The sequence below is a fragment of the Macaca fascicularis genome, chromosome 12 (assembly GCF_037993035.2).
Source record: "Macaca fascicularis isolate 582-1 chromosome 12, T2T-MFA8v1.1".
Lineage (NCBI taxonomy): Eukaryota > Metazoa > Chordata > Mammalia > Primates > Cercopithecidae > Macaca > Macaca fascicularis.
In genome coordinates this window covers 11683418-11710841 of record NC_088386.1, presented here as the reverse complement: position 1 = coordinate 11710841, position 27424 = coordinate 11683418, and the positions used below count along the sequence as shown (strand labels likewise).

Here is a 27424-nt window from a genome sequence, read left to right as displayed (position 1 = left end):
TATTAGAAAACTGTAATGTCTTATCCATTATCTGCCACATGCCAATACTTTTGGTATTGCAAGTTCTCCTTTCTTCAAGACATCTTGTGTAACTAAAACCTTCTTTTGTTCAGCCTTGTTGATCTTATAAGCCACTTATTGATTTACCTATTTTCTTGCCATTTCAGAAAAAAGCCAAAGGACAAGAGCTGTTTGATCAGATTATGTACCACCTGGACCTTATTGAAAGCGACTATTTTGGTCTGAGATTTATGGATTCAGCACAAGTAGCAGTGAGTAACTGTTTTTTGGAAGTTTTAGCATAAGGGGAAGAAACGGGAAATTTCAGATGATATACTAATTGCTATTAGGCTTCATATTCTTGATGTGTTATTTCCTGTGATACAAAGCTTTGACACCGCTCCCTCCCCCACCCCCTTGCTTTAGCATCACCTGAAGGACTTGTTTGAAAAAATGTGAGTTCTGGTCCTAATTTCCTAACCTAAATTATAAGAACAAAATTTTTGAGGATGGGGCTCTGGAATCTTTGTTTTTAAGAACTGTTGACTTGATTGTTGGGAACACAAGAATTTGAGAAACATTGTGTAATGGAAAGAATGCTAGATGGGAGTTTTGTGGGCTCTTGGGCAAATGATAGTAGTTTTTAATTTGCAAATCAAGGTGCATACACTAGGATATCTCTGAGTTCCCTTTCAGATCTGTGATTCTGTATCTATAAATAGTGGTACTTCGACGTGCATTTCTGATGAGAGAACAGCATACATAATAGAGTAGAAAGTTGGAGGCTATTCAAATAATTGGTTACTATATTAGGATTTTACTGGAGAATGTTTGAAAGAAAGTAGCGGATAAAAACATTGGAAGGTGGTTTAGTGATTGTATCATTCAAACTGAATGCCCAAAGTATTAAATAATAAGTTAGCAGTATTTACTTTCAAATAATTGGGATTAGGTAGTCTTCAAACAGGGAGGTTATGTTTTCCTTCAGGAAGTTTGATGTAGAGATATGTAGGATTTGGAATGGACAGAGATTGAAGTCAGGAAAAGTTATTACAAATACTTTAGGATAAAAGTAATATTAAGGCCCGAACAGTAGGAGGCAGAGGAAGAGACCAGAGATGATAAGGATGTCATGGCATTAAGCCTTTTTTTCTAGAAGTTGTGTGTGTGTGTGTTTAGAGAGAAACTCCTAGCTGGTTTTATAAAGCATCTGGGCTAAGTTTACAGCAGTTAATAATTTTAGCTGTCATTTTTTCCTGACAACCCTCCCCATCATGCCTCCAAATTAAGTAACCATGAGCATTTGGCAGCAGGGCATCAGTTAGGCAAATTTTGGCATATCTTTGCAATTAATACTATGCAGCTTATTAAAAAATGGCGATTTTTGGCCATGCGTGTTGGCTCACATCTGTAATCCCAGCTCTTTGGGAGACTGAGGCAGGAGGATTACTTGAGGTCAGGAGTTCGAGACCAGCCTGGCCAACATGGCAAAACCCTCTCTCTACTAAAAATACAAAAATTAGCCAGTGTAGTGGTGTGCCCCTGTAGTCCCAGCTACTCGGGAGACTAAGGTGGGAGAATTGCTTGAACCTGGAAGGCAGAGGTTGCAGTGAGCCAAGATTGCGCCACTGCACTCCAGCTTGGGTGACAGAGCGAGACGCTGTCTCAAAAAAACACAAAAACAAAAAGGTGATTTTTTATTTAAAAAAAAAATTAGCCGGGTGTAGCAGTGCACGCCTATAGTTCCAGCTGGCTGGGTGACTGAGGCTGAAGGATCCCTTGAGCCTAGGAACTTGTAGTTGGAGGCTGCAGTGAGTTGTGATTGCAACACTGCACTCCCAACCTGGGTGACAAAGTGTGAGACCCTATTTCTAAAACAAAACAAAATTGTGATTTTTAAGTATTAATATACTAATTGAAATGGAGTGGTAGAAGTAGTCATAAAGGATTATAAAGCAGTATAATTGAATTTTTCTATTTAAAAAAATGTCTGAGCTAGGAGCAGTGGCTCATGCCTATAATCCCAGCACTTTGGGAGGCTGAGGAGGGAGGATCACTTGAGGCCATGAGTTTGAGACCAGCCTGGGCAATATTGCAAGACCCTGTCTCTACAAAAATAAACAAATTAGGCATGGTGGTGCATGCCTATAGTCCTGACTACTTGGGAGGTGGGAGGATCTCATGAACCCAGGAGTTCAAGGTTGCAGTGAGCTATGGTCATGCCACTGCACTCTAGTCTGGGTAACAGAGCAAGACCCTGTCTCTTAAAAAAAAAAAAAAAGATATATGGACATGCATATACATGAAAAAGTTGTGAAGCTATTTTTCACAGTTTCAGTTTCTGATCTCTTGGTGATGTTATTGTGGGAGGTGTTTCTTTTATTTTTCTTTCTAATGTTCTTAATTCTCTTTTATTAGACTAAATTCACTAATGGTAGAGAATGAGTCCAGCAGGTAGTAGGCACACAAAACATTTGTTGAATTTAATTCTGGACTTCTATTTAGTTTGATAACATCTTGGTTGCCTGTTAATTTTAATATCATTCAGCTTTCACTTCTAGAATAATCGTAAAGCTGTACAATCAGGTGAATAAATAGATGATATTAAGGATAGCAATCTATGACTTCCTGTTTTTTGAGGCAGTATAAGGGAAAAGAAAGCAAAAGTGTGCCAAAGTTAGGTTTGAGGTACTTAATATTTAAGTAATTGTGGAAAGAAATATGCAGTCATTACCAAGTTGTATTATTAGCTCTTTGCTAATATCAGCAATTACTGAATTCCATATTGATGTTTTTTCTCTCGTTTGATACACATATAGTGTCTTTCTTGTCATGATAATAAATTTTTGGTAAAGCCAGAATTAGGATATTTAATCCCTACTCTTTAGTTCTAGTTTATTCCTTCCAGTAACCAGAAATCTAGGCATTAAAATTAAACTTACAGGCTTACTTTTATTTCATTTTATTTTTGCCTCACTGAAACACTCTGAGTTGAGCTGGAAGAACAGTTAGTAGACTAAAGATATTAAAAATGAACTCCGGATAAGCTAAACTTTTCAAGTTCTCACTCAGTTGATTCCGTGATAGTCTCATGACATAAGCAAACAAAGAATCACCTTGTTGTGTGGCCATATTCAACCTCAGAATGAAATGAAACCAAAGTGGGGTGAGGGGCAGCGTAAAAAGCGACCAAGGAATTACATGCTATAATTTCACATTCAGCATATGGCATGTCCATATATATAAAATTAATGTGCCAAATTTTAGTTTATTGATCACTAAAGATCAGTCTGAAACGTCTATGACTATAGAATTATGGAGTCATCATGGAGATAACCAAAATTAGTAAATTGATGAAGCCAAAGTTCACTTTTCTTATACAGACATATAATCTGAGCTCTATTTTTTAAATTGTTTACTTTTTATTAGACTGGGTTATTCTATATTCATGTACACCTATTTAATTTCATAGTTGAAACAATCTCACGTTTACAGAAAGTTGCAAGGATAGTATAAATAACCATTTTTCTGGGACCATGTGAGAGAGAGTTATAGTTAAGATGTCCCATCACACCTGAATTCTTCAGTGTATGTTTCCTGTAAGCAAGCACACTTCATAACTCAATACAGCCATCAAAACCAGGAAATTAACACTATGATAGTACCACCATCTTATCTCCTTAGGCTGTATTCAGATAATGCTAATTGTTTCTAGTATGTTCTTTATACCCAAAAGATCCAGCAGAATCATGCTTTGCATTTTTTTTTTTTTTTTTTGAGACTGAGAATGCTGTTGCCCAGGCTGGAGTGCCGTGGCGTGGTTTCAGCTCACTGCAACCTCCACCTCCTGGGTTCAAGCGATTCTTCTGTCTCAGCCTCCCGAGTAGCTAGGACTACAGGCGCGTGCCACTATGCCCAGCTAATTGTTGTATTTTTAGTAGAGACAGGGTTTCACCACATTGGCCAGGATGGTCTTGAACTCCTGACCTTGTGATCTGCCTCCTCGGCCTCCCAAAGTGCTGGGACTACAGGTGCGAGCCACTGCGCCTGGTCATGCTTTGCATTTAGTTTTCATGTTTCTTTAGTTGCCTTCAACCTGGAATACTGTGGTTTCCTCAGTCTTGCCTTGGCTTTCATGACTTTGAAGCTCTTGAAGATACAAGACAGTTATTTTGTATACTGTCCCTCAATTTGGGTTTGTCTCATGTTCCCTCATAAAGTAGATTAATCTTGGTACCTTTGGCAGGAAAATAACCGAAGTGATCTTGTGTTTCATTCTGTCCTATTGGGTGTCATGTAATTTGATGTGGTCCCATTACTAGTGATACTAAATTTGATCCCTTAAGATGGTGTCTGCCAGGCCTCATCACTATGAAGTGACTTTTTTCCCTTTATCATTAGCTGTTTTGTGGGCAGTTACATTGAGACTGTTCCTCATCAAACTTTCTATTTATTTATGAACTAATAGATCCCTGTTTTGTTCAGTGGGTTTATATCGGTTACTGTCATTTATTTTGTTGCTCAAATTTTCCCAAGTATGGTCAATGGGAGCTGCTTCAGGATGGCGTCTGTGTTCATTTAACATGACCCCTTCATTCTTTGAGCTCTACCTTACTTTCTGGCTTATGAAGGTATGCCATGTTCATCTTGCAGTGCCCTACTCCAGCCCTTTAATTAGCCAATTCTCCAATGAGTCTTGTGGCCAGATTTAGGGAATATGTGTTTATGTTTATTTCTCCATCTCTGTCTCTCTCTGTCTGTCTCTCTCTGTCTCTCTATCTCTCAAGAATACCATGAATACCATGACTTCAACACCCATAAATAATTGAAATTCCAGTCTAACACTATAGGGCTTGTAGTTTTGTTTCTCTTTCCGCATCTGTAGTTCACTTCTGCAGAAACCAGGCTATGATTATCACAACTAGGTTTACTCTATTGATCACTCAGCATGTATGGAACCAGTCTCTAGCCTCTTGCTGTGTAGATGCTGGTCTTGCTCAGACAACCTAATTATTTGTAGACTGAGTTACTATTTTTTATTTTTATTTTTTGCTATTTCTTTGATCTTGGATGGACTGAATTATTTGGAAAAAGGAAGGGATTGTGAAACTTGTCAACTTACAAATACACAGTGGTACATAAAGTACTCCTTTGACAATAGTATTGAAGAGTTATTACCTCAGAGATTTGGTTTGGAGTAGGAGGCTTAAAGAGAAGAGAGAAGGCATGCTTAAGTAAAAGGAGTTGGTTTTAGTTAGCATGACGATGTCATTTTTTCTGTAAAGTAGGCCACTTTAAAAAAAAATGAGATATAATTTACATACCATAAAGTTCACCATTTTACATTGCACAGTTCAGAGTTTTCAGTATATTTGGAATTGTACAGCCATCATCACTAATTCCAGAACATAATAATCACCCCTAAAGAAACCCTCTTACACATTACCAGTTATTCCCCATTTACCCCTCTTCACAGCCTCTGGCAAACACTGTCTGTGGATTTGCCTAGTTTGAAAATTTCATTTGAATGGAATCATGTAATAGGTGGCCTTTGGAATCTGGAAATGTACTTAGCATAATGTTTTCACGGTTCATCCATGTTGTAGCATATCTTAGTACTTGATTCCTTTTTATTGCTGAATAATATTCTGTTTTATGGATATATCACGTTTTATTTACTCATCCATCGATGGACATTTGGAGTATTTCTACTATTTGGCTGTTACGAATAATGCTGCTCTGAAGACTGGGCATGGTGGTCTGTAATCCCAACACTTTGGGAGGCTGAGGTGGATAGATTGCTTGAGCCCAGGAGTTCGAGACCAGCCTGGGCAACATGGCATAACCCTATATCTACAACATACAAAAATTGGCCGGGTGTGGTGGTGTGTGCCTGTAGTTCCAGCTAACTCAGTAGGTTCCGGTAGGAGGATTGCTTGTGCCAAACTTTTCCACTGATGGCGCCATTCCACACTCCCTACTAGCAACGTATGAGGATTCCTGTTTCTCCGTATACTTGCCAACCTGTGATTTCCCCTTCTTTTTGATTTAGCCATCCTAGTTGGTATGAAATGATGTCTCATTGTGATTTTGATTTGCATTTCCCTAATGACTAATGATGTTGAGCATCTTTTCATGTGGTTATTTGCCATTTGTGTATCTTCTTTGGAGAAATGACTATTCAAATCCTTTGCCTGATTTTTAGTGGGTTATTTACCTTTTTGCTGTCGAGTTGTAAGAGGTCTTTATATTTTCTGGGTACTCAGCCCTTGTCAGAAAAAATTTGCAAATTTTCCCCCCACTTTTCACTTTTTTTTTTTTTCACGTTCTTGATAGTGTGCTTTGCACAAAAGTTTTACATTGTGATGAAATCCAGTTTACCTACTTTGGTTGCTAATGCTGTTTGTGTTATATCTCTGAAACGATTGCCTATTCTGAACTCACAAAGATTTACACGTTTTCTTCTGAAAGTTTTTTTTTTTTTTTTTTTGAGACAGAATCTTACTCTGTCACCAGGCTGGAGTGCAGTGGCGCAATCTCGGCTCACTGCAACTTCCGCCTCCTGGTTCAGGTGATTCTCCTGCCTCAGCCTCCAAAGTAGCTGGGACAACAGGCATCTGATTCATTTAGAGTTAATTTTTGTATATGCTATGAAGTTGGGATCCAGCTTCATTCTTTAGCATGTGAATATCCAGTGATCCTAACACCACTTGTTAAAATGACTATTCTTTCCCCATTGAAGGGTCTTGTTGCATACTTGTTGGAAATCTATTTACTATAGGCTATGGATATGTGGGTTTATTTCTGGATTCTCTCTTCTGATATATATACACACACACAAACACATATATGTGTTTGTGTGTGTATGTATGTATGTTTTTTGTTTGTTTGTTTTCTTGAGATGGAGTTTCACTTTTGTTGCCCAGGCTAGAGTGGTGCAGTGGCGTGACCTTGGCCCACCGGGACCTCTGCCTCCCAGGTCCAAGCGATTCTCCTGCCTCAGCCTCCCAACCAGCTGGGACTATAGGCATGAGCCACCACACCCAGCTAATTTTGCACCTTTAGCAGAGACCGGGTTTGTTCATGTTGGCAGGGTGGTCTCGAACTCCCGACCTCAGGTGATCGGCCCACCTCAGCCTCCCAAAGTGCTAGGCGTGAGCCACTGCACCTGGCCTGTTCCATTGATCTTTATGTTGATCCTTATGCCAGTACCACAGTATCTCGATTATGGTAACTTTGTAGTAAGTCTTAAAATTGGGAAGTGTGAGTTCTCAAGGTGTCTTCTTTTTTCAGTTCTTTTGGTTATTCTGGGTCCCTTGCATTTCCATATAAATCTTAGGGTCAGCTTATCCATTTATGCAAAAGAGGCAGTTGGAATTTTGGTAGGGATTGCATTGAATCTATGTATCAGTTTAGGGAATATTGCCATTTTAACAGTAAAGTCTTCTGACCCATGAACATGGAATGTCTTTCTATGTATTAGGTTTTTACTTTTTTAAAACAATGTTTTATAGTTTCAGTTTATAGAAATCTCACTTCCTTGGTTAAATTTATTCCTAAGCATTTTATTCCTTTGATACTATTTTAAGTGGAAGTGTTTTCATAATTTCATTTTTGGATTGTTCGTTGTTAGCATATAGAACTCCAACTGATTTTTGCATATTTATGAAAGGTTGTTGGGTTTTGTCAATTGCTTTTTCTGCATCTATTGAAAGGATGATGTGAGGTTTTAAAAAAAAATTTGTTTGTATGGTATGGTATGTTGATTAAAAAAAAAATTTTTTTTTTAAATGTTGAACCAACCTTGGATTTTTGGGATAAATCCCACTTAGTCATGGTTTATAATCTTTTTTTTTTTTTTTTTTGAGATGGAGTCTTGCTCTGTTCCCCAGGCTGGAGTGCAGTGGCGCGATCTTGGCTCACTGCAACATTGCCTCCTGGTTCAAGTGATTCTCCCACCTCAGCCTCCCAAGGAGATGGGACAACAGGCATGTGCCACTGTGCCTGCTAGTTTTTGTATTTTTAGTAGAGATGGGATTTCGCCGTGTTGTCCAGTCTGGTCTGGAATTCCTGTATACAAGCGATTCTTTTGCCTCAGCCTCCCAAAGTGTGGGGATTACAGGCGCGAGCCACCACACCTGACCATATAATCCTTTTTATATGTTGCTTGGTTTGGTTTGCCAGTATTTGGTGATTATTTTGGTTCTATATTCATAAAGGATATTAGTCTGTAGTTTTCTTGTGATTTTTTTTTTTTTTCCTGGTTTGGGTGTCAGGGTAACGCTGGTCTTATAGAACGAGGTGGGAAAACCATCCCTCCTCTTGTGTTTTTTTTGGAAAATCTTGTGAAGGATTAGTGTTAATTCTTTCAACATTTGGTAGAATTCGTCATTGAAACCATTTGGTTCTGGGCTTTTGTTTGTGGGAAGTTTTTAATTATTGGCTCATTCACTTGTTATAGGCATATTCAGATTTTCTTTTCTTTCCATTTTGAGACAGGGTCTCACTTTGTCACCCAGGGTGGAGTGTAGTGACACTATCACAGCTCACTGCAGCCTCGACCTCCCAGGCTCAAGCAGTCCTCCCATCTCAGCCTTCTGAGTAGCAGGGACTATAGGCATGCACCACACCTGGCTAATTATTTATTTTTTTGTAGAGATGGGGGCTCACTACATTGCCCAGACTGGTCTTGAACTCCTGGATGCAAGTGATCCTCCTCAGCCTCATAAAGTTCTGGGATTACAGGCGTGAGCCACCACGTCTGGCTGTGTTTTCTGTTTGTTTTTTGTCAGTTTTTCAACTAGGCCACTTTAGAGAGTAAAAGGGGAACTTAATGAATGAGGGATTGGGATAGGCACAAGCCGCCAGTATTATTCTGGTAAACCAGAATATATGGTCATCTTTGTTTTAGTGGACTGCAGAATACTACCCCATTGTCTATTTTAAAATCTAAACTTACTTTAATATCCTTTTATATAGTCCAGTGATGATCTTAAACTTAGAGTTGTGAAATCTGTGGACTCTTTCCCTAGAAAAATGCACATACGCATAACATTTTATCTATATGTAGTAATTCAGATGTCCCTGAAGCCCAACTATGAATTCTCCAATTTAGTAACACTTCTTTAGCAAATAAATAACCTATAGCTTAAGGGAAGATGGATAATGGTATAAATTTGTGAGTTTTTCTCTTTAAATCTTTAAGACAGTTATGCCATCAAACGTATATAATCTCTCTTTTTTTTTTTTTTGCTGTTGGTACAACTTTGTTATTAAATCTCACTGTATAACTAAACAAAGATTTTTGTGGTAATATATTCTTTCTTGATGAAGGCTTAGGGAAACACTTTTTTTTTTTTGCTGTCATAAAAATAGTATGTATAGCAAAGTTACCCATGACAGGAGCACTGCCAATATTACTGGTTAAAAAAGTGACAATTTTGGGTAGTTTCTTGTATGCAAGACTTTCCACAGTAGAAGTAATGTATTTTTAAGCCAGGCAGTAAGGAATCTTTCTTTTGATATTGAATGGTTTTAGGTTGGTACAGTAAGACTTTGCAAAATAATTGGAGAATTAACTGTACCAATTTCCTGGAGAACATGTTTGATAACATTTTGAAGGAAGAATTTTCAGTCTTAAAATCAAGTGTTACATGGACCAGGCAGGAGAGCAAAAGAAGGGAAGCAAGTTGGTATGCACATTAAAGATTTTACATGGTTATTTACTTCCAAGAAATATGGCTTCTCCCATTAAAAAAAAAAAAAAAATCATGCTACATGTTTGTTATGTTTTGTATTTTATTTTATTTTTAAATAAAAGAAGCAGGGTTTTGCTATCTGTGTCTGCCCAGGCTGGAGTGCAGTGGCATGATCAGAGCTCACTGTAGCCTTGAACCCCTGGGCTGAAGTGATCTGCCCACCTCAGCCTCCCAGGTAGGTAGGACTATAGGTGTGCACCACCATGCCTGGCTAATTTAAAAAATAATAATTTTGTAGAGACTGCCCAGGCTGTTCTGGAACTCCTGGCCTCAGGTGATCCTCTTGCCTTGGCCTTCTAAGGTGTTGGGATTACAGGTGTGGGTCACTGTGCCCAGCCTTTTTCTCATTTTTGGTAGGGATGGAGACAGAGAAATATAGATAGCACAATGATAAATCATAGCTGATACCCAGCAGACTGTAGAGGATCAAAAAGGATTGGTGGAGGGGATGTGGTGAAGTGGGAAGCATATTACCTTTAGCTGCAAAAGGGGTAATAGGGCAACTACCACTTAGCTCCAGGCATTTGCTGTTGAGTAGGTTTGTTGTACCAGCATTGCTGGATCTTCAAGTATTTCAAGAGAAGCTGAAATCCAGATTTCTAGGTTAAATTGTCTATTTTTAAAAAAGTTGTTAAACGTATTTTTAAAAATAGTGTAGCTGATGGAGGAAATCAAAGAAGATAAAAGTAAATGGAAAGACATTCTACATTGAATGGAAGACTCAACAAAGTAAAGATAGATTCCAGTTCTCCCCAAATTAATATACAGGTTTAATGCAGTTTTTCTCAAAATTCCAGTAAGATATTTTATAGATATAGATTGTAGATATAAATTTTTATTCTAAAATTTATGTGGAAAGACAGAGGAACTAGAATGGCTAAAGTAATTTTGAAAAAGGGGAATAAAATGGGAGGAATCACACTACCCAGTTTCAAGACTTACTATATAGCTTTCATAATCAAGACTGTGTGGTGTTGGCAAAGCGACAGACATGTAGATCAATGGAAAGAAATAGCCCTACACAAATATTACCTCTGATTTTTGTTAAAGGTGCCAAAGTAATTCAGTGGAAGAATAGTTTTAATAATGGTGCTGGATTAGAACCTGTGGAAAAAGGCAGAAACAAAAACAAAAACAAAAACAAAACAGGATGGAGCAGCTGTATATCTGTAAGACAAAAAATCTTGACCTAAAGTGTAAAACTATAAAACTTAGAGACAAATAAACAGGAGAAAATCTGTGGGACCTAGAGATTAGAGAAGAGTTATTAGTAAACATGATACCAAAAGGATGATTTTTAAAAAAAGATAAAATGAACTTCATAAAAAATTAAAAACTTTTGCTTTGGGAAAGACCCTGTTACTAGAACGAGAAGCTAAGCTATAGACTGGGAGAAAATATTTGTATATTGCACATCTGACCAGGAACTCATGTCTAGCATATATACACAATGCCTAGCTGGGTGCAGTGGCTCACGCCTGTAATCCCAGCACTTTGGGAGGCCAAGGCAGGAGGATCACTTGAGCCCAGGAGTTCGAGACTAGCCTGGGCAACATAGTGAGACCTTGTCTCTACCAAAAAAAAAAAAAAAAAAAAAAAAATTAGTTTGGTGTTGTGGCTACTTGGGAGGCTGGGCAGGAGGATCGCTTAAGCCTGGGAGGTGGAGGCTGCCGTGAGCTGTGACAGCCACTGCACCTCAAACCTGGGCGACAGAGCGAAACCATGTCTCAACCAAAAACAAAATGAAACAAGTTCCTCAGCTCAACAATTAGAAAGCAAACAATCTAATTCGAAAACGAACAAAAGACATTAAGAGACATTTCACCTCAGAGGATATACAGATGACAAATTCATGAAAAGATGTTAGACTAGTCATCAGGAAAGTGCCAATTAAGACCTCAATGAGATATTTTCACTACACATCTATTAAAACAGCTAAAGTAAAACATAGTGACAACTCTAAATTTTGGTGAGAATGTGCAGAAACGGGATCTCTCATACATTGTTGGTGTTGGGATAGTAAAGTGATATCGCTACTCTGGAAGATAATTTGGCAGTTTATTTTAAAACTAAACATGTATTAAACCATATGACTCAGCAGTTGTATGCCTGACCATTTATCCCAGAGAGATGAAGACTTATTTCCACAGAAAAACTTGGGCATGATTGTTCATAGCATCTTTATTTGTAGTAGCAAAAAACTTGAAACAACCACAATGTCCTACAGTAAGTGAATGGTTAAACAGTGGCACAATCATACCATGTAATACTGCTCAGCAATAAAAAGAAGAAACTATTGATATGCAACAACTTGGATGGATTTCAGAGGGCATTATGCCGAATAGGAAATAAAGCCAGTATCAAAAGGTTATATATTATATGATTCTATTTATGTAACATTCTTGAAATGACACAGTTACAGACATAGAGATCAAATTAATGGTTGCTAAGGGTAAGGGATATTGGAGTTGCGGGAGTGGTGACTATAAATGAGTAATATGAGAGAGTTCTTTGTGATAATGGGATATTTCTATATCTTGATTATGGTATTAGGATAGGAATCTAAATGTGATAAAATGACACAGAACTATACATGCACATTATACCAACGTTAGTTTACTGATTCTAATACTGTACTGTAGTTATGTTAAAATGTAAGCATTGGCAGAAGTGTACACAGGACCGGACCTCTCCTTGCTATCATTCCAAGTTTGTGTGAATCTCTAATTATTTCATAATAAAACCTTAAAAAATAAACATTGTGTAGTACAAACAAACCATGTCTCGGGAGCAAAATTTAATCCTCAAACATATATATTTGTGCTTGGTGAAGTTTGAAAAAGTTAAATTTAGAGATTAGAATTTTAACTGGTTCAGTGAAGTGTTTTTTTTTTTTTTTTTTTTTTGAGAAGGAGTCTCACTCTGTTGCCCAGGCTGGAGAGCAGTGACACAATCTCGGCTCACTACAGCCTCCGCCTTCCGGATTCAAGCAATTCTCCTGTCTCAGCCCCTCAGGTAGCCAGGACTACAGGCATGTACCACCACACCTGACTTTTTGTAATTTTTTTTTTTTTTTTTTTTAGTAGATACAGGGTTTCACCATGTTGGCTGGGCTGGTCTCGAACTCCTGACCTCAGGTGATCTGCCCACCTCAGCCTCCCAAAGTGTTGGGTTACAGGCATGAGCCACTGCACCCAACCTATTCAGTGAAGTTTTTAAAGAAAAATAAGTTACTGTATTTATTATTTACTTTATGGTAGGTATCATGCGTCAGGTGTATCTTGTATAACGTGATACTGTATACTATGCTTTTAGAAAAGGGAAACAGATAGCATTTCTAATAAATATTAAGAAAGAAGGAATTTTAAGTTGTCAGTATTAATTATGTTTTGTCTTTTTCTTAAATTGATTGGAAAGCTTGTTTATGTTCTGTAATTTTTTTTTCAAAACTTCCTTGGTTCTTGATGTAAGCATGGGTAGACAGATGGTCCAACATGTGGCACCTGTGGAGAACAGAGCTGGTAGTTGCTCACTAGCTCTCCATTTTTTATTTTTTATACTGAATTTTGATTTTTTGAGATCCCTAGATTAATAATATAAGCATTTCTAATAAAGAGAAGGTGATGACAAGTATGCCTACTATTACCATTGCTACTTAATTTCATAGAAGTACCAGCAAATGCATTTATGGAAGAGAAAATTATAAAGATTTGAAGGAAATAAAATTATCAGTGGTAGATGACTGCATTGTATTCAGGGATTCAACTGAGAACACAATAGGATTCAGTAAGATAGTGGGAGGTGAAAAACGTAGAAATAAACAACATGTTAAATGTATATATCTGTATATTGTAACACATATTTGCTGAACAAGGAAGAACTAAAAAGTTAAGGGCGTAAGTCTAAAGAAGGATGACCTTGTTGAATTTTTCGGGAAAACTCCTGATCTTACAGCTGCCCAATAATGATTGTTTATAATTTATGGCTAATAATATTCTGAAGTTGATCATCTTTGTAAATCCTTGTCAGTATTCTGGATTTAAAAAAAATTAAAATAGAAGAAATGGAATCATCAGGTCAAAGAGATAGACTTTAAAGCTGTTTGATTATATTTACAAATTAAAATTATCAGTGTATGAAAGTAACGATATGTTTTCTTTTATCTAGATACTCTTGTTTCCGTTAATATTTATTGCTACATTATAAAATGCTCTATTATGAATATTCAATAATTCATTTAAAGAAATGTAGATATAATTCATTTTATTTGTTCAATAATTATGGGGTTTGAGGCAATAGTTTTTTGATTTGATCCTCAGAAAAATCTCCTGTGAAGAATAAAAGGTTTAAGTGAGGTCTACTGATTTCTAGAGACTGGATTTGAATTTATGTATTTTGATTCTTAAGTTTAAGGTATGGACTGAATACCACAGAGAATTCCGTTTAAAAATAGTGATGAGTGTGGGAAATAAGATCCTACAAGGCTCTGATGAACTTTTACTGGGTTCTAAAAATGTGTTTAGCTGTTTTAAAATACAGGGTATTTTGAAGTGGTCAGAATGTGAGTTCAAAATCGATACATGTGTGAGCAGTAATAAAAAAATAAGTGGGCTGGGTGTGGTGGCTCACAGCTGTAATCCTAGTACTGTGGGAGGCTGAAGTGGGCAGATCATCTCAGGTCAGGAGTTCAGGACTAGCCCAGCCAACATGGTGAAAACCTGTCTCCACTAAAAATAAAAATAAAAAAATTAGCCAGGCATGGTGGCTCACACCTGTAGTCCCAGCTACTTGGGAGGCTGAGGCATGAGAATTGCTTGAACCAGGGAGTTGGAGGTTGCAGTGAGTTGAGATCACACCACTGCATTCTAGCTTGGGCAACAAAGTAAGACTCGATCTCAAAAAAAAAAAAAAAAAAAAAGTGAATTAAGTGTAAAATGACCGTCAAAACCTAGCGAGCTCCTATGCAATTTTAGTAGCAAGCTGTCTCCCTTTTTAAAGTGTATTTCCAAAATAGATTATCCACTTTATATCTGGAAAGTGAATATATAACCTACATAACTTGTGAAAAAACTACCATATTACCCCTATAGAGTGTACTATGCTTATTACCTGGGTGGCAAAATAACCTGTATGCCAAACCCCCATGACATGCAGTTTACCTGTATAACAATTCTGCACACGTACCCCTTAACCTAAAATAAAGGTTAAAAAAAAAAAAAAATCCTGGCCGGGTACAGTGGCTCACGCCTGTAATCCCAATACTTTGTGAGGCCGAGCTGGGCAGATCACCTGAGGTCAGGAGTTCAAGTCCAGCCTGCATGGCAAAACCCTGTCTCTCTTAAAAATAGTAAAAATTAGCTGGGCATGGTGGCGGGCACCTGTAATCCCAGCTACTCAGGAGTCTGAGGCAGGAGAATCGCTTGAACCCAGGAGGCGGAGGTTGCAATGAACTGAGATCGTGCTACTGTACTCCAGCCTGGACAACATGAGCGAAACTCCGTCTCAAAAAAAAAAAAAAAAAAAAACAGAAACAAAAATCCTTAGAGCATACTAATAATATGCAGAAAGGCACAGTGGAAGATATATTTTAATGGTGATTTAAGTCTTCATTTGGAATGTCTTATAATACAGACTGTGAACTCAAAAAAAAGTAGTCACTCAGGGAGTTTTATAGTGGACTCTAGATCAAAATTGAAGTGTTTTCAGTTAGAACACAGTAATGCTATCATCTCTTTTCTTAGGATAGTTTTTAACTTTTAAGATTATTCAAAATGTAAGAATTTGTTTTAAAATAATTATTTAATTCAGAGCATAAACCTGTATTCATAGAAATATTTTTTGCAGAGGCAATTGGTTTGAAAGATGGTTAACATTTCTCTACTATAAGCTCTTTGGTCTTTGAGCAAGAGTAGTGGTGGTCCATTTCTTTATTAGAGGCATGTAGGTTAGGTGGTTAGAAGGCAGGAGTCATTCATTTGAAGAGCTGTTTACAGACCATATTTGACGATAGGGTCTGGGATGAGGGTTGTGTGTATGTTAGTGTTTTATGGACGCTCCCTAGGTGATTCTTTGTTTGGTTTACTTATGGCTGTTATGTTTGTTGTTATATATTATTTATATTTTAAGATGCAAGTAGATAATTGTTCTTCCATGCCTAGTTCAATAGGATGGAAAGAAATGTGGCTTTCTACATCCTTTGATATCTCTTTATCAACTAAACTTTAAAAGTAGGAAATTAGAAGGGAAGTTTTCTCTTTTTTAAGGTACAGTGAGGAAAGAGAATCTTACTAGTAATCTATATCTGTGTGCTTTCACTTTTATCTTCTAGTGTAATATATACCCAACTCCTAAAGATCCTGATTCAAGGAAAATACTATCAGTGCCTGTCTCTGAGGCCTGAATTTTCCAGGCCCTGGTCTTGGAATGTGGAGGAGATGAAAGAAAACAGACTTGAGAATATGCAAACATGAACTCAGACCTTTCCAAGAAGAACATCGCCTGGAACTCCCACAGCTCCTAAATCTCACTTTAAAATGTGTTTGATGCTTTATCTGAGTTTGGGTCATCGTAAGGGAGTGCAGGTATTAGAAACTACATAGGTTGTCCTAATTTTCTTTGATGTAATTTCTTGTGGGTCAATCTACACACATCCATAATGATTTCTAGGTGTAGAATTGCTGGGTTGAAGACACATAGTTATTTCTGAGGCATTGTCTACTGTCTAGTCAAACTGCTTCCTGGAAGAGTTGTGCTCATTTGCACTCACTACAGTGTGTGAGAGGCCACCTGAAACAGTGCCCAGGTGACCAGCCGTGGAAGATAGGGCAACTTCCAGTTACATGGTTTTGGGGAGAAAATCTGGGGCATGAAAACTAGTTTTTTTCTTACTCCGTATAGGATTTGCATCAGGCCGTAGTAGGTATTTGTGTCAGTTAAGTCTGGACTATTTGGATATTGGATTTCTGGGCTGGACAGTGATGGATGAACTGTTTACTGCTGTAGGTTGAAGTATTTTCTACTGAAAGAAAATTGAATTGTTTTCTGCCTACTGGCAGGCCTAATGTTCTGTTAATGGAAGGATGCAGACCAGAGCTGTTCCTCTTCGGCCATCTTGCCAGCATAGATTGAAAGAATAAAGATTGCTAGATTGAAATGGGACTAAAAGTGGATGTCCAACTGAGTTTATTAAAAGATGAGAGACGGCAAAGTGGCCCACACACTTGAAATCTCGAGAAAATATTGTGTAGTGTTCTAAAAATATTTACTGAATATTTTATTTAAACATGGAAAGGTATTTTGCTGCCACACTGATAGTTTGGTGAATTGCACTTTTGGATCTTGGAGAATGGAGAGAAGCAGCTAGGCAAATAATTGGCAAGGAAAGTAAACAGTTACAATGCAGCTTTGTTTACCCACTCTGCCTATCTGCATTTCTGAAATTGGATTCCTTGGCTCTGTGAACTAGTTAGCCTTCCTTTAGAGTGCTTGGAATTGAAAGCATGCCAGAGAGAACACAGTCACGTATATCTTAGTTGGATGTGTGCATCCTGTCACTGTTAGGACTTGGTAGCATAAAGGAATTAATAATGAGAAGTGAGCTGGGAATGGTTTATTAGTGGAAATATCTGGAATAGGTTTTTAGATCTGTTTGTGTCATGGACATTTCAGAGTGAAGAGGTTACATAAAAGGCTGTTACTCTTGAAACCCAGAAGTCTCATAGTCACAATGTTAACATTTTTTATTTGTGGAACAAAGACTTCTTTATTTAATAGATAGGACCTTGATTATGAGACAGATCTAATTTTACCCTGAAGTTCTTTTAAAAAGTACTACCTCTGAGTAGCGTCTGTTTTATAAAATTTGGGGGACATCGTTTCACCTCATTTTTGGTTATAATCTGCCAATAAATTTTACATTTTAAGAATTAATCAGGCACTGGAATATGGGGATACTTTTTTCTCTGATTTTAACAGTTTTGCAAGAGTCATTTATTTGGGAATAGTGGGGGAAATAAGGGCAAAATTTAGAATGTCAATCTCGTTGCTGAGGGAGCAGAGGAAGTGTTTTGAGAAGTCACATGATGGCTGGCAAGATGGCCGAACAGGAACAGCTCTGGTCTGAAGCTCCCAGCGAGACCAACACAGAAGGCAGGTGGTTTCTGCATTTCCAACTGAGATACCGGCTTATCTCATTGGGACTGGTTAGACAGTGGGCGCAGCTCATGGAGGGCGAGCAGAAGCAGAGTGGGGCGTCGCCTCACCCAGGAAGCGCAAGGGGTCGGGGAACTCCCTCCCCTAGCCAAGAGAAGCCGTGAGGGACTGTGCTGTGAGGAACGGTGCATTCCGCCCCAGATACTATGCTTTTCCCACGGTTTTCGCCACCTGCAGACCAGGAGATTCCCTCGGGTGCCTACGCCACAAGGGCCCTGGGTTTCAAGCACAAAACTGGGTGGCCGTTTGGGCAGACAGTGAGCTGGCTGCAGGAGGCCAGGGAGCCAAGTGGTCTGCCTCAGTGGATCCCACTCCCATGGAGCCCAGCAAGCTACGATCCACTGGCTTGAAATTCTTGCTGACAGCACAGCAGTCTGAAGCTGACCTGGGATGCTCCAGCTTCGTAGGGGGAGGGGCGTCCACTGTTACTGAGGCTTGAGTAGGCAGTTTTCCCCTCATAGTATAAATAAACAAAGCCGCCAGAAAGTTCGGACTGGGTGGAGCCCGTTTCATGATGACAGGATCAAATTCACACATAAAATATTAACCTTAAATGTAAATGGGCTAAATGTCCCAATTAAAAGATCCAGACTGGCAAGTTGGATTAAAAACCCATCAATGTGCTGTATTTATGAGACCCATCTCAGGGACAAAGACACACATAGGCTCAAAACAAAGGGATGGAGGAATATTTACCAAGCAATTGGAAAGTTAAAAAAAAAAGCAGGGATTGGCAGGGCGCAGTGGTTCACACCTGTAATCCCAGCACATTGGGAGGACAAGGCGGGTGGATCACCAGAGATTGGGAGTTCGAGACCAGCCTGACCAACATGGAGAAACCCCGTCTCTACTAAAAATTCAAAAATTAACTGGGCAAAGTTGCGCATGCCTGTAATCCCAGCTACTTGAGAGGCTAAGGCAAGAAAATCTCTTGAACCCTGGAGGTGGAGATTGCAGTGAGCCAAGATCACGCCATTACACTCCAGCCTGGGCAATGAGTGAAACTCTGTCTCAAAACAAAAACAAAAACAGACGGGTTGCAATCCTAGGCTCTGATAAAACAGACTTTAAACCAACAAAGATCCAAAAAGACAAAGAAGGTCATGGTAAAGGGATCAACGCAACAAGAAGAGCTAACTATCCTTAATATATACGAACCCAAAATAGGAGCACGCAGATTCATAAAGCAAGTTCTTAGAGATCTACAAAGAGACTTAGATTCCCAAACCCCACTGTCAATATTAGAAAGATCAATGAGACAGAAAATTAACAAGGATATTTAGGACTTGAACTCAGCTCTGGACCGAGCAGACCTAATAGACATCTACAAAACTCTCCACCCCAAATTAACAGAATATACATTCTTCTCATCACTACATCACACTTTAAAATTGACCACATAATTGGAAGTAAAACACTCCTCAGCAAATGCAAAAGAACAGAAGTCATAACAACAGTCTCTCAGACCGCAGTACAATCAAATTAGAACTCAAGATTAAAAAACTCATTCAGAACTGCACAACTATATGGGAACTGAACAACCTGGTCCTGAATGACTATTGGGTAAATAATGAAATTAAGGCAGAAATAATAAATTCTTTGAAACCAATGAGATCAGAGACACAACATCCCAGAATCTCTGGGACACAGCTAAAGCAGTGTTTAGAGGGAAATTTATAGCACTAAATGCCCACAGGAGAAAGCAGGGAAAGACCTAAAATTGACACCCTAACATCACGATTAAAAGAACTAGAGAAACAAAACCAATCAAATTCCAAAGCTAGCAGAAGACAACAAATAACTAAGAACAGAGCAGAACTGAAGGAGATAGAGACACGAAAAACCCTTCAAAAAATCAATGAATCCAGGAGCTGATTTTTTGTGAAGAACTCCTGAGGGAGTTCTTTTTAACAAAATAGACCACTAGCTGTACTAATAAAGAAGAAAAGAGAGCAGAATCAAATAGATACAATAAAAAATGATAAAATGGATATCACCACTGATCCCACAGAAATACAAACTGCCATCAGAAAATATTATAAACACCTCTACACAAATAAACTAGAAAATTTAGAAGAAATGGATAAATTCCTGGATGCATACACCCTCCCAGGACTAAACCAGGAAGAAGTCGAATCCCTGAATAGACCAACAACAAGTTCTGAAATTGAGGCAGTAATTAATAGCCTACCAAGGAAAAAAAGCCCAGGACCAGATGGATTCACAGCTAAATTCTACCAGAGGTACAAAGAAGAGCTGGTACCATTCCTTCTGAAACTATTACAAACAACAGGAAAAGAGGGACTCCTCCCTAACTCATTTTATGAGGCCAGCATCATCCTGATACCAAAACCTGGCAGAGACACAACAAAAAAGAAAATTTCAGGCCAATGTGAACATTGATGTGAAAATCCTCAGTAAAATATTGGCAAACTGAATCCAGCAGCACGTCAAAAGCTCATCTACCAGCTTCATCCCTGGGATGCAAGGCTGGTTCAACATATGCAAATCAGTAAACGTAATCCATCACCTAAACAGAACCAATGACAAAAGCCACATGGTTATCTCAGTAGATACAGAAAAGGCCTTTGATAAAATTCAACACCCTTCATGCTAAAAACTCTCAATAAACTAGGTATTGATGGAACGTATCTCAAAATAATAAGAGCTATTTATGACAAATCCACAACCGATATCATACTGAATGGGCAAAAGCTGGAAGCATTCCCTTTGAAAACTGGCACAAGACAAGGATTCCCTCTGTCACTACTCCTATTCAACATAGTATTGGAAGTTCTGGCCAGGGCAATCAGGCAAGAGAAAGAAATAAAGAGTATTCAAATGAGAAGAGAGGAAATCAAATTGTCTCTGTTTGCAGATGACATGATTGTATATTTAGAAAACCCCTTAATCTCAGTTCAAAGTCTCCTTAAGCTGATAAGTAACTTCAGCAAAGTCTCAGGATACAAAATCAATGTGCAAAAATTACAAGCATTCCTATACACCAGTAATAGAGAGCCAAATCATGAGTGAACTCCCATTCACAATTGCTACAAAGAGAATAAAATACCTAGGAATACAACTCACAAGGGATGTGGAGGACCTCTTGAAGGAGAACTACAAACCACAGCTCAAGGAAATAAGAGAGGACACAAACAAATGGAAAAACATTCCATGCTCAAGGATACGAAGAATTAATATCGTGAAAATGGCCATACTGCTCAAAGTAGTTTATAGATTCAGTGGTATCCCCATCAAGCTACCATTGACTTTCTTCACAGAGTTAGAAATAAAACTACTTTAAATTTCATACGGAACCAAAGAGGAGCCCGTATAACGAAGACAACCTAAGCAAAAAGAACAAAGCTGGAGGCATCATGCTACCTGACTTCAAACTATACTATAAAGCTACAGTAACCAAAACAACATGGTACTGCTACCAAAACAGATATATAGACCAGTGGAACAGAACAGAGGCCTCAGAATTAACAACACACATCCACAACCGTCTTATCTTTGACAAACCTGACAAAAACAAGGAATGGGGAAAGAATTCCCTATTTAATAAATAGTATTGGGAAAACTGGCTAGTCATATGCAGAAAACTGAACCTGGACCCCTTCCTTACACCTTATACAAAAATTAACTCAAGGTGGAGTAAAGACTTAAATGTAAAACCTAAAACCATAAAAACACTAGAAGAAAACCTAGGCAATACCATTCAGGACATAGGCATGGGCAAAAACTTCATACTAAAACACCAAAAGCAATGGCCACAAAAGCCAATATTGACAAATGGGATCTAATTAAACTAAAGAGCTTCTGCACAGCAAAAGAAACTATCATCAGAGTGAACAGGCAGTGTACAGAATGGGAGAAAATTTTTGCAATCTATCCATCTGACAAAGGTCTAATATCCAGAATGTATAAGAAACTTAAACAAATTTACCAGAAAAACAACCCCATCAAAAAATGGGTGAAGGATATGAATAGACTCTTCTCAAAAGAAGACATTTATGGGGCCAACAAACATGCAAAAAGGCTCATCATCACTGGTCATCAGAGAAATGCAAATCAAAACCACAATGAAATATCATCTCACACCAGTTAGAATGGCCATCATTAAAAAGTCAGGAAACAACAGATGCTGGAGAGGATATGGAGAAATAGGAATGCTTTTACACTGTTGGTGGGAGTGTAAATTAGTTCAACCATTGTGGAAGACAGTGTGGTGATTCCTCAAAGATCTAGAACCAGAAATGTCATTTGACCCAGCAATCCCATTACTGTGTATATACCCAAAGACACATGTGCACGTATTTATTGCAGCACTGTTCACAATAGCAAAGACTGGGAACCAACCCAAATGCCCATCAAAGATAAACTGGATAAGGAAAATGTGGCACATATACCCCATGGAATACTATGTAGCCATAAAAAAGGATGAGTTCATGTACTTTGCAGGGACATAGATGAAGCTGGAAACCATCATTCTCAGCAAACTAACACAGGAACAGAAAAACCAAACACCGCGTGTTCTCACTCATAAGTGGGAGTTGAACAATGAGAACACATGGACACAGGGGAACATCACATACTTGGACCTGTCGGGAGGATGGGGGACTAGGGGAGGGATAGCATTAGGAGAAATACCTAATGTAGGTGACGTGTTGATGGGTGCAGCAAACCACCATGGCACGTGTATACTTAGCAAACCTGCACATTCTGCACATATATCCCAGAACTTAAAAGTATTTAAAAAAAAAAAGTCATCTGTGAGGTTTTATGTCGTTTTTGTTCACATATGTCATAAGCTTGCTGCGGATATTGGCTGCTCTTCCCTTTCACCTCTTTTCTCATCCAGTTTGGTTTTTCTCTTGTGAAGTATTTCCTTGTTATCAGTGTAGGCACAATGAAAAGTAACTTTTAGTAATTCAAATTTTAAAGTTCTATCATCTGCTTAACTAAATTTTTGTTTTTGTTTTTCAGCATTGGTTGGATGGTACAAAAAGCATCAAAAAGCAAGTAAAAAGTAAGTGCTGAAAAAATTATTTGTGGGGGGAAAAGGAAATATAATATATTAGAAATTCTGATTTCTGATAGGACATAAGAAATCATGTTTTTTAAGATGAATTTAAGATGAATTTTTTTAGCATTTCCATTTTCTAGAAATCATTTTATTCTGATAAACTGAGCTACTCCCCAAGTTATATAGGCTGCATTGGGGTTTAACTTTCTAGGAGAAAACCTTGCAGCATGCAAATGGGGTTGGCTTTGCCCGAAATGCTTAACGGTTATTTGCTAATTATTTGTGTTGGAATTTTCCTGTTTGGCATCTGCCCTAATATTGAAAATATTTTGAGACTTTGTTATAGTATTTTAAAATTAAGAAAAATGAAACAATTCACATAAAATGTTAGTGTCATTCAGAGAGAGAATACCATTGTTTATTCATTATCCAACTTGACTTTTTTTTTTTTTTTTTTTTTTGAGATGGATCTTGCTCTGTCACCCAGGCTGGAGTGCAGTGTCGCGATCTCGGCTCACCACAAGCTCCGCCTCTCGGGTTCACGCCATTCTCCTGCCTCAGCCTTCTGAGTAGCTGGGACTACAGGCGCCCGCCACCATTCCTGGCTAATTTTTTGTATTTTTAGTAGAGACAGGGTTTCACCCTGTTAGCCAGGATGGTCTCGATCTCCTGACCTGCCTGCCTTGGCCTCCCAAAGTGCGGGGATTACAGGTGTGAGCCACCGCGCCCGGCCCCAGCTTGACTTTTTATCAGACTTATTAGGGCACCTCAACTCTTGTCTCAAAATTATGAGACCACTGAGATTATGGAATTTAGTGAACTTGCTGAAGTGTATTTGTGTGGGAAGATTTCACCATGAGCATTTAAATAGGCGTTCTTCAGTGTAGCAGGTTTTCAGGGCTGTTAGATTGCACAGTCAAGACTTTTATTTGATGCATTTGGCCCTGAATTGTAAGAATTAATCTAGAGCTGTCTATTGGGATGAGAGATTATAGTAATATACTATATGATGACATGGTACATTTAAAAAAATGTAATTGATCATTTAGCATCATGTTTAAGCCTATGATCGATCTAACCTGAAATAATGCCATCAAAATCTGATCTTTTGTCTCACTTCAGTAGATTTTTGACCAATTTTCTGGCTGAAAAGTATTGTTTAGTTTCTTTTATTAAAACCTTTTTTTTTTTTTGATGACAGTTGGTTCACCCTATTGTCTGCATCTTCGAGTTAAGTTTTATTCCTCAGAGCCAAATAATCTTCGTGAGGAGCTAACCCGGTAAGAACACTATTTAGAATTGTGCCAGGGGTACTTTGATAGTTTTGAAAGATTGTCTGTATATTGTTTCCAGTTTATAGCCAGCTAATAAAATGGATTCCTGTTCCCTGGTAACAGGACCTCAAATAATAGAATTTTATTCTGGGACGTGTTTTTTAAGTGTATGATTTTTTTTTCCTTTATCATTTTCAAAATAAAGAGTTGGTTCCTTAGCATCCTCCGAAGGTGACTAGTGATTTCTTTTTTTTTTTTTAAGTATCACTCTCAACTCGGGAATGTTAACAGGATTGACATGTTTCAATACATTGCAATATTATATTTATTGATGTTGAAAATAATCTGTCTTTGGCCTCAGGGAGTTTATTTAGATTGGTTTTCGACTTTCTTTACTCATTGAAATGCCATTGATTAATAAAAAAACATTAGATTCTGATTGATTTGAATAGTTTTGAATAAACCTTATGTTATATATACTTATTTTAATTTTATCCTGCCTCTTTTGTGTTTATTCATGGTCTTTATTGTAAATTCATCACTCCGTATACACATACTATTTATTAAATGAAAAAGTTGAGCTTTTGAGTTCCTTTAGAAGGATTTCCTCTAGAACACCTTGACAATGAGATTGTAGCTATCATCTGTAATTATATCCATGCCTGTATCCCTTCACATAAGAAGTACATGTGTCATTCTGTCATCCAGGCTGGAGTGCAATGGCACGTTCTCAGTTCACTGCAACCTCTGTTCCCCCAGGTTCAAGCAATTACCATGCCTCAGCCTCCCAAGTAGCTGGGATTACAGGCACGTGCTCCCACCCCCAGCCAATTTGTGTATTTTAGTGGAGATAGGATTTCGCCATGTTGGCCAGGCTGGTCTTGAACTCCTAGCCTCAAGTGATCCACCTGCCTTGCCCTCCCAAAGTGCTGGGATTATAGGTGTAAGCCACTGTGCCAGGCCTGTAATTAAGAATACTTCTAAGAACTAGTGTTAGATCAGTAGGGTAATTATAGTTTACAATTATGTGTTTGACATTTCAGAATAGCTAGAAGAAAAGAATTCAAATATTTCTAGCATAAAGAAGAGACAAATGTTTAAGGTGATGGATACTCCACATATGCTAACCTGATCCTTACAAATTATATGAATGTGTTCGATTATTTCATGTATCCCCAAACTATGTACATCTTTACATTAACAGAAATAATTTTTAATAAAATAATACTTCTCAAATTAGAAGGGTAAGATTTTTTTTCACAGTAGACTGTGCTATTGGGTTAAATTTGTGCCTTTTATTTTTCTTAGGTATTTATTTGTTCTTCAGTTAAAACAAGATATTCTCAGTGGAAAGTGAGTATTAGTTATTTAAGGATAAATGCACATTTTCATGGGTGGTTGAAAATTATTTTGAAAGTAATTTTATAGTTGTGAAAAAGAAATGGTCAACATAAAACATGTATTATTTTCATTTATCTTAAAGTGAAGGTTATGAAATCAACTTGTCTAACACACTTGTGTTTCGGTCTCAGATTAGACTGTCCCTTTGATACAGCAGTGCAATTGGCAGCTTATAATCTGCAAGGTAAGCAATTCTTATGTTGACTGTTAAGACTCAAGTATAATCCTTTTTTGTGTGTGTTTTTAGTTAAAGAAGATTCTGATTATGAACAAGCAAAGAGACAACACTGTTTTTGTATAAACTTGTATCGGTGTCTAACCCTGACTTTTACTTGTTTTAGAACATTGCCTTCTTTTTCTTCTCTTTCATGTAATTGCTCCCTTTCCACCTAAAGTATTGAAACGTCATAGTCTACCTGATAAGTCTGTGAATGTTATGATTGGGGTTTCAGCGAACTTTTTCCTTAAAAGAAATGCAGTTATATATGAGTAAATTGTTGCTGAAGCCATATAGCTTAGCAGTCCTTTCACTCCAAACCTACATTTTGTTCAGAAATAGCCACAGATGAGTACATACATGTTTGTGCATTGTTCAGATTTTTCCCTGCTGCTTCCTACCCCCGGTTTTTTTAAGTGCCTTTCAGTTATTTCTTTAGGATTAATAATTTTAAAATTTTGGAAGACAGGGACTATATTTAGATTGGTATGTGGGGTCATACTCTGTGTAATCAGTATATTCTTTTGTTCTATTTTTTTTCAGACAGGGTCTCACTCTTTTCCCCAGGCTAGAGTGCAGTTGCATGATCTCTGAAGCCTTGAACAACTGGGCTCAAACGATCTTCTGCCTGAGTACCTGGGTCTACAGGCCATCATGCCTGGCTAATTTTTGTACTTTTTTTTTTAAGAGACAAGGTCTTGCTATGTTGTCTAGGCTGGCCTGAAACGATCTTCCCACCTCAGCCCCCAAAGTACTGTGACTATAAGCATGAACCACTATACCCAGCCTTAGTAATAGTCTTAATAGATCCCAGTTAATTGTCTTTTAACGATTACTAAATTTTTTCAGTTGTTCACTATGAGGTCAGAGGTATTTCTTTATGGAAGTCTAGAAAGCAGTTTTCAAAGGCTAAGCACTGAGGTGTGAATACATTAAGAGAAAGATATGTAATTAAAAATACACTACCAACAATAAATATGAGATATATGTGTATGACTGATAGGCTAGATTTACTTTTGGAGACTTGTCTGAGTATTATGAATTTTTGCAAGAAATTCCTAAGAATCTAGTCTTAGCAGTTTTCATTAATGAAATGGTTTTTAAAGGATTTAGCAGGAAATACATATAACTTTTGAAACTTATGTTTATAGCTGAACTTGGTGACTATGATCTTGCTGAGCATAGTCCTGAACTTGTCTCTGAGTTCAGGTTCGTGCCTATTCAGACTGAAGAGATGGAACTGGCTATTTTTGAGAAATGGAAGGAATACAGGTATCTGGCATTTGACCATACTTTCTTTAAAATCACCACAACAGTTATTTCATATTCATTTTCCTCTATTTCTATCCTTGGTATAGAATTTATTTTATATTTATTGTTACTTTAAAAATCATTGTTTTAAATTTCAGAGGTCAAACACCAGCACAGGCTGAAACCAATTATCTGAATAAAGCCAAATGGCTAGAAATGTATGGGGTTGATATGCATGTGGTCAAGGTAAGCATTGTGTTGTGATGCTTTTTAAAAAATTTAT

General features: G+C 37.8%; 1 protein-coding gene across 7 annotated transcripts in view; it reads left to right on the top strand.

Annotated features, from left to right (window-relative positions):
• Positions 1–27424, top strand: part of EPB41L5 (erythrocyte membrane protein band 4.1 like 5) — a 169427-nt gene that overhangs the window by 29169 nt on the left and 112834 nt on the right. For all 7 annotated transcript variants that reach the window (XM_074008827.1, XM_015431975.3, XM_015431974.3 and 4 more), the window contains exons 3-9: positions 168–272; positions 22959–23001; positions 24200–24278; positions 25581–25625; positions 25805–25857; positions 27042–27162; positions 27300–27387. In XM_074008827.1, the coding sequence (XP_073864928.1) occupies positions 168–272; positions 22959–23001; positions 24200–24278; positions 25581–25625; positions 25805–25857; positions 27042–27162; positions 27300–27387 (534 nt within the window). The remainder of the gene's footprint in view (positions 1–167; positions 273–22958; positions 23002–24199; positions 24279–25580; positions 25626–25804; positions 25858–27041; positions 27163–27299; positions 27388–27424) is intronic.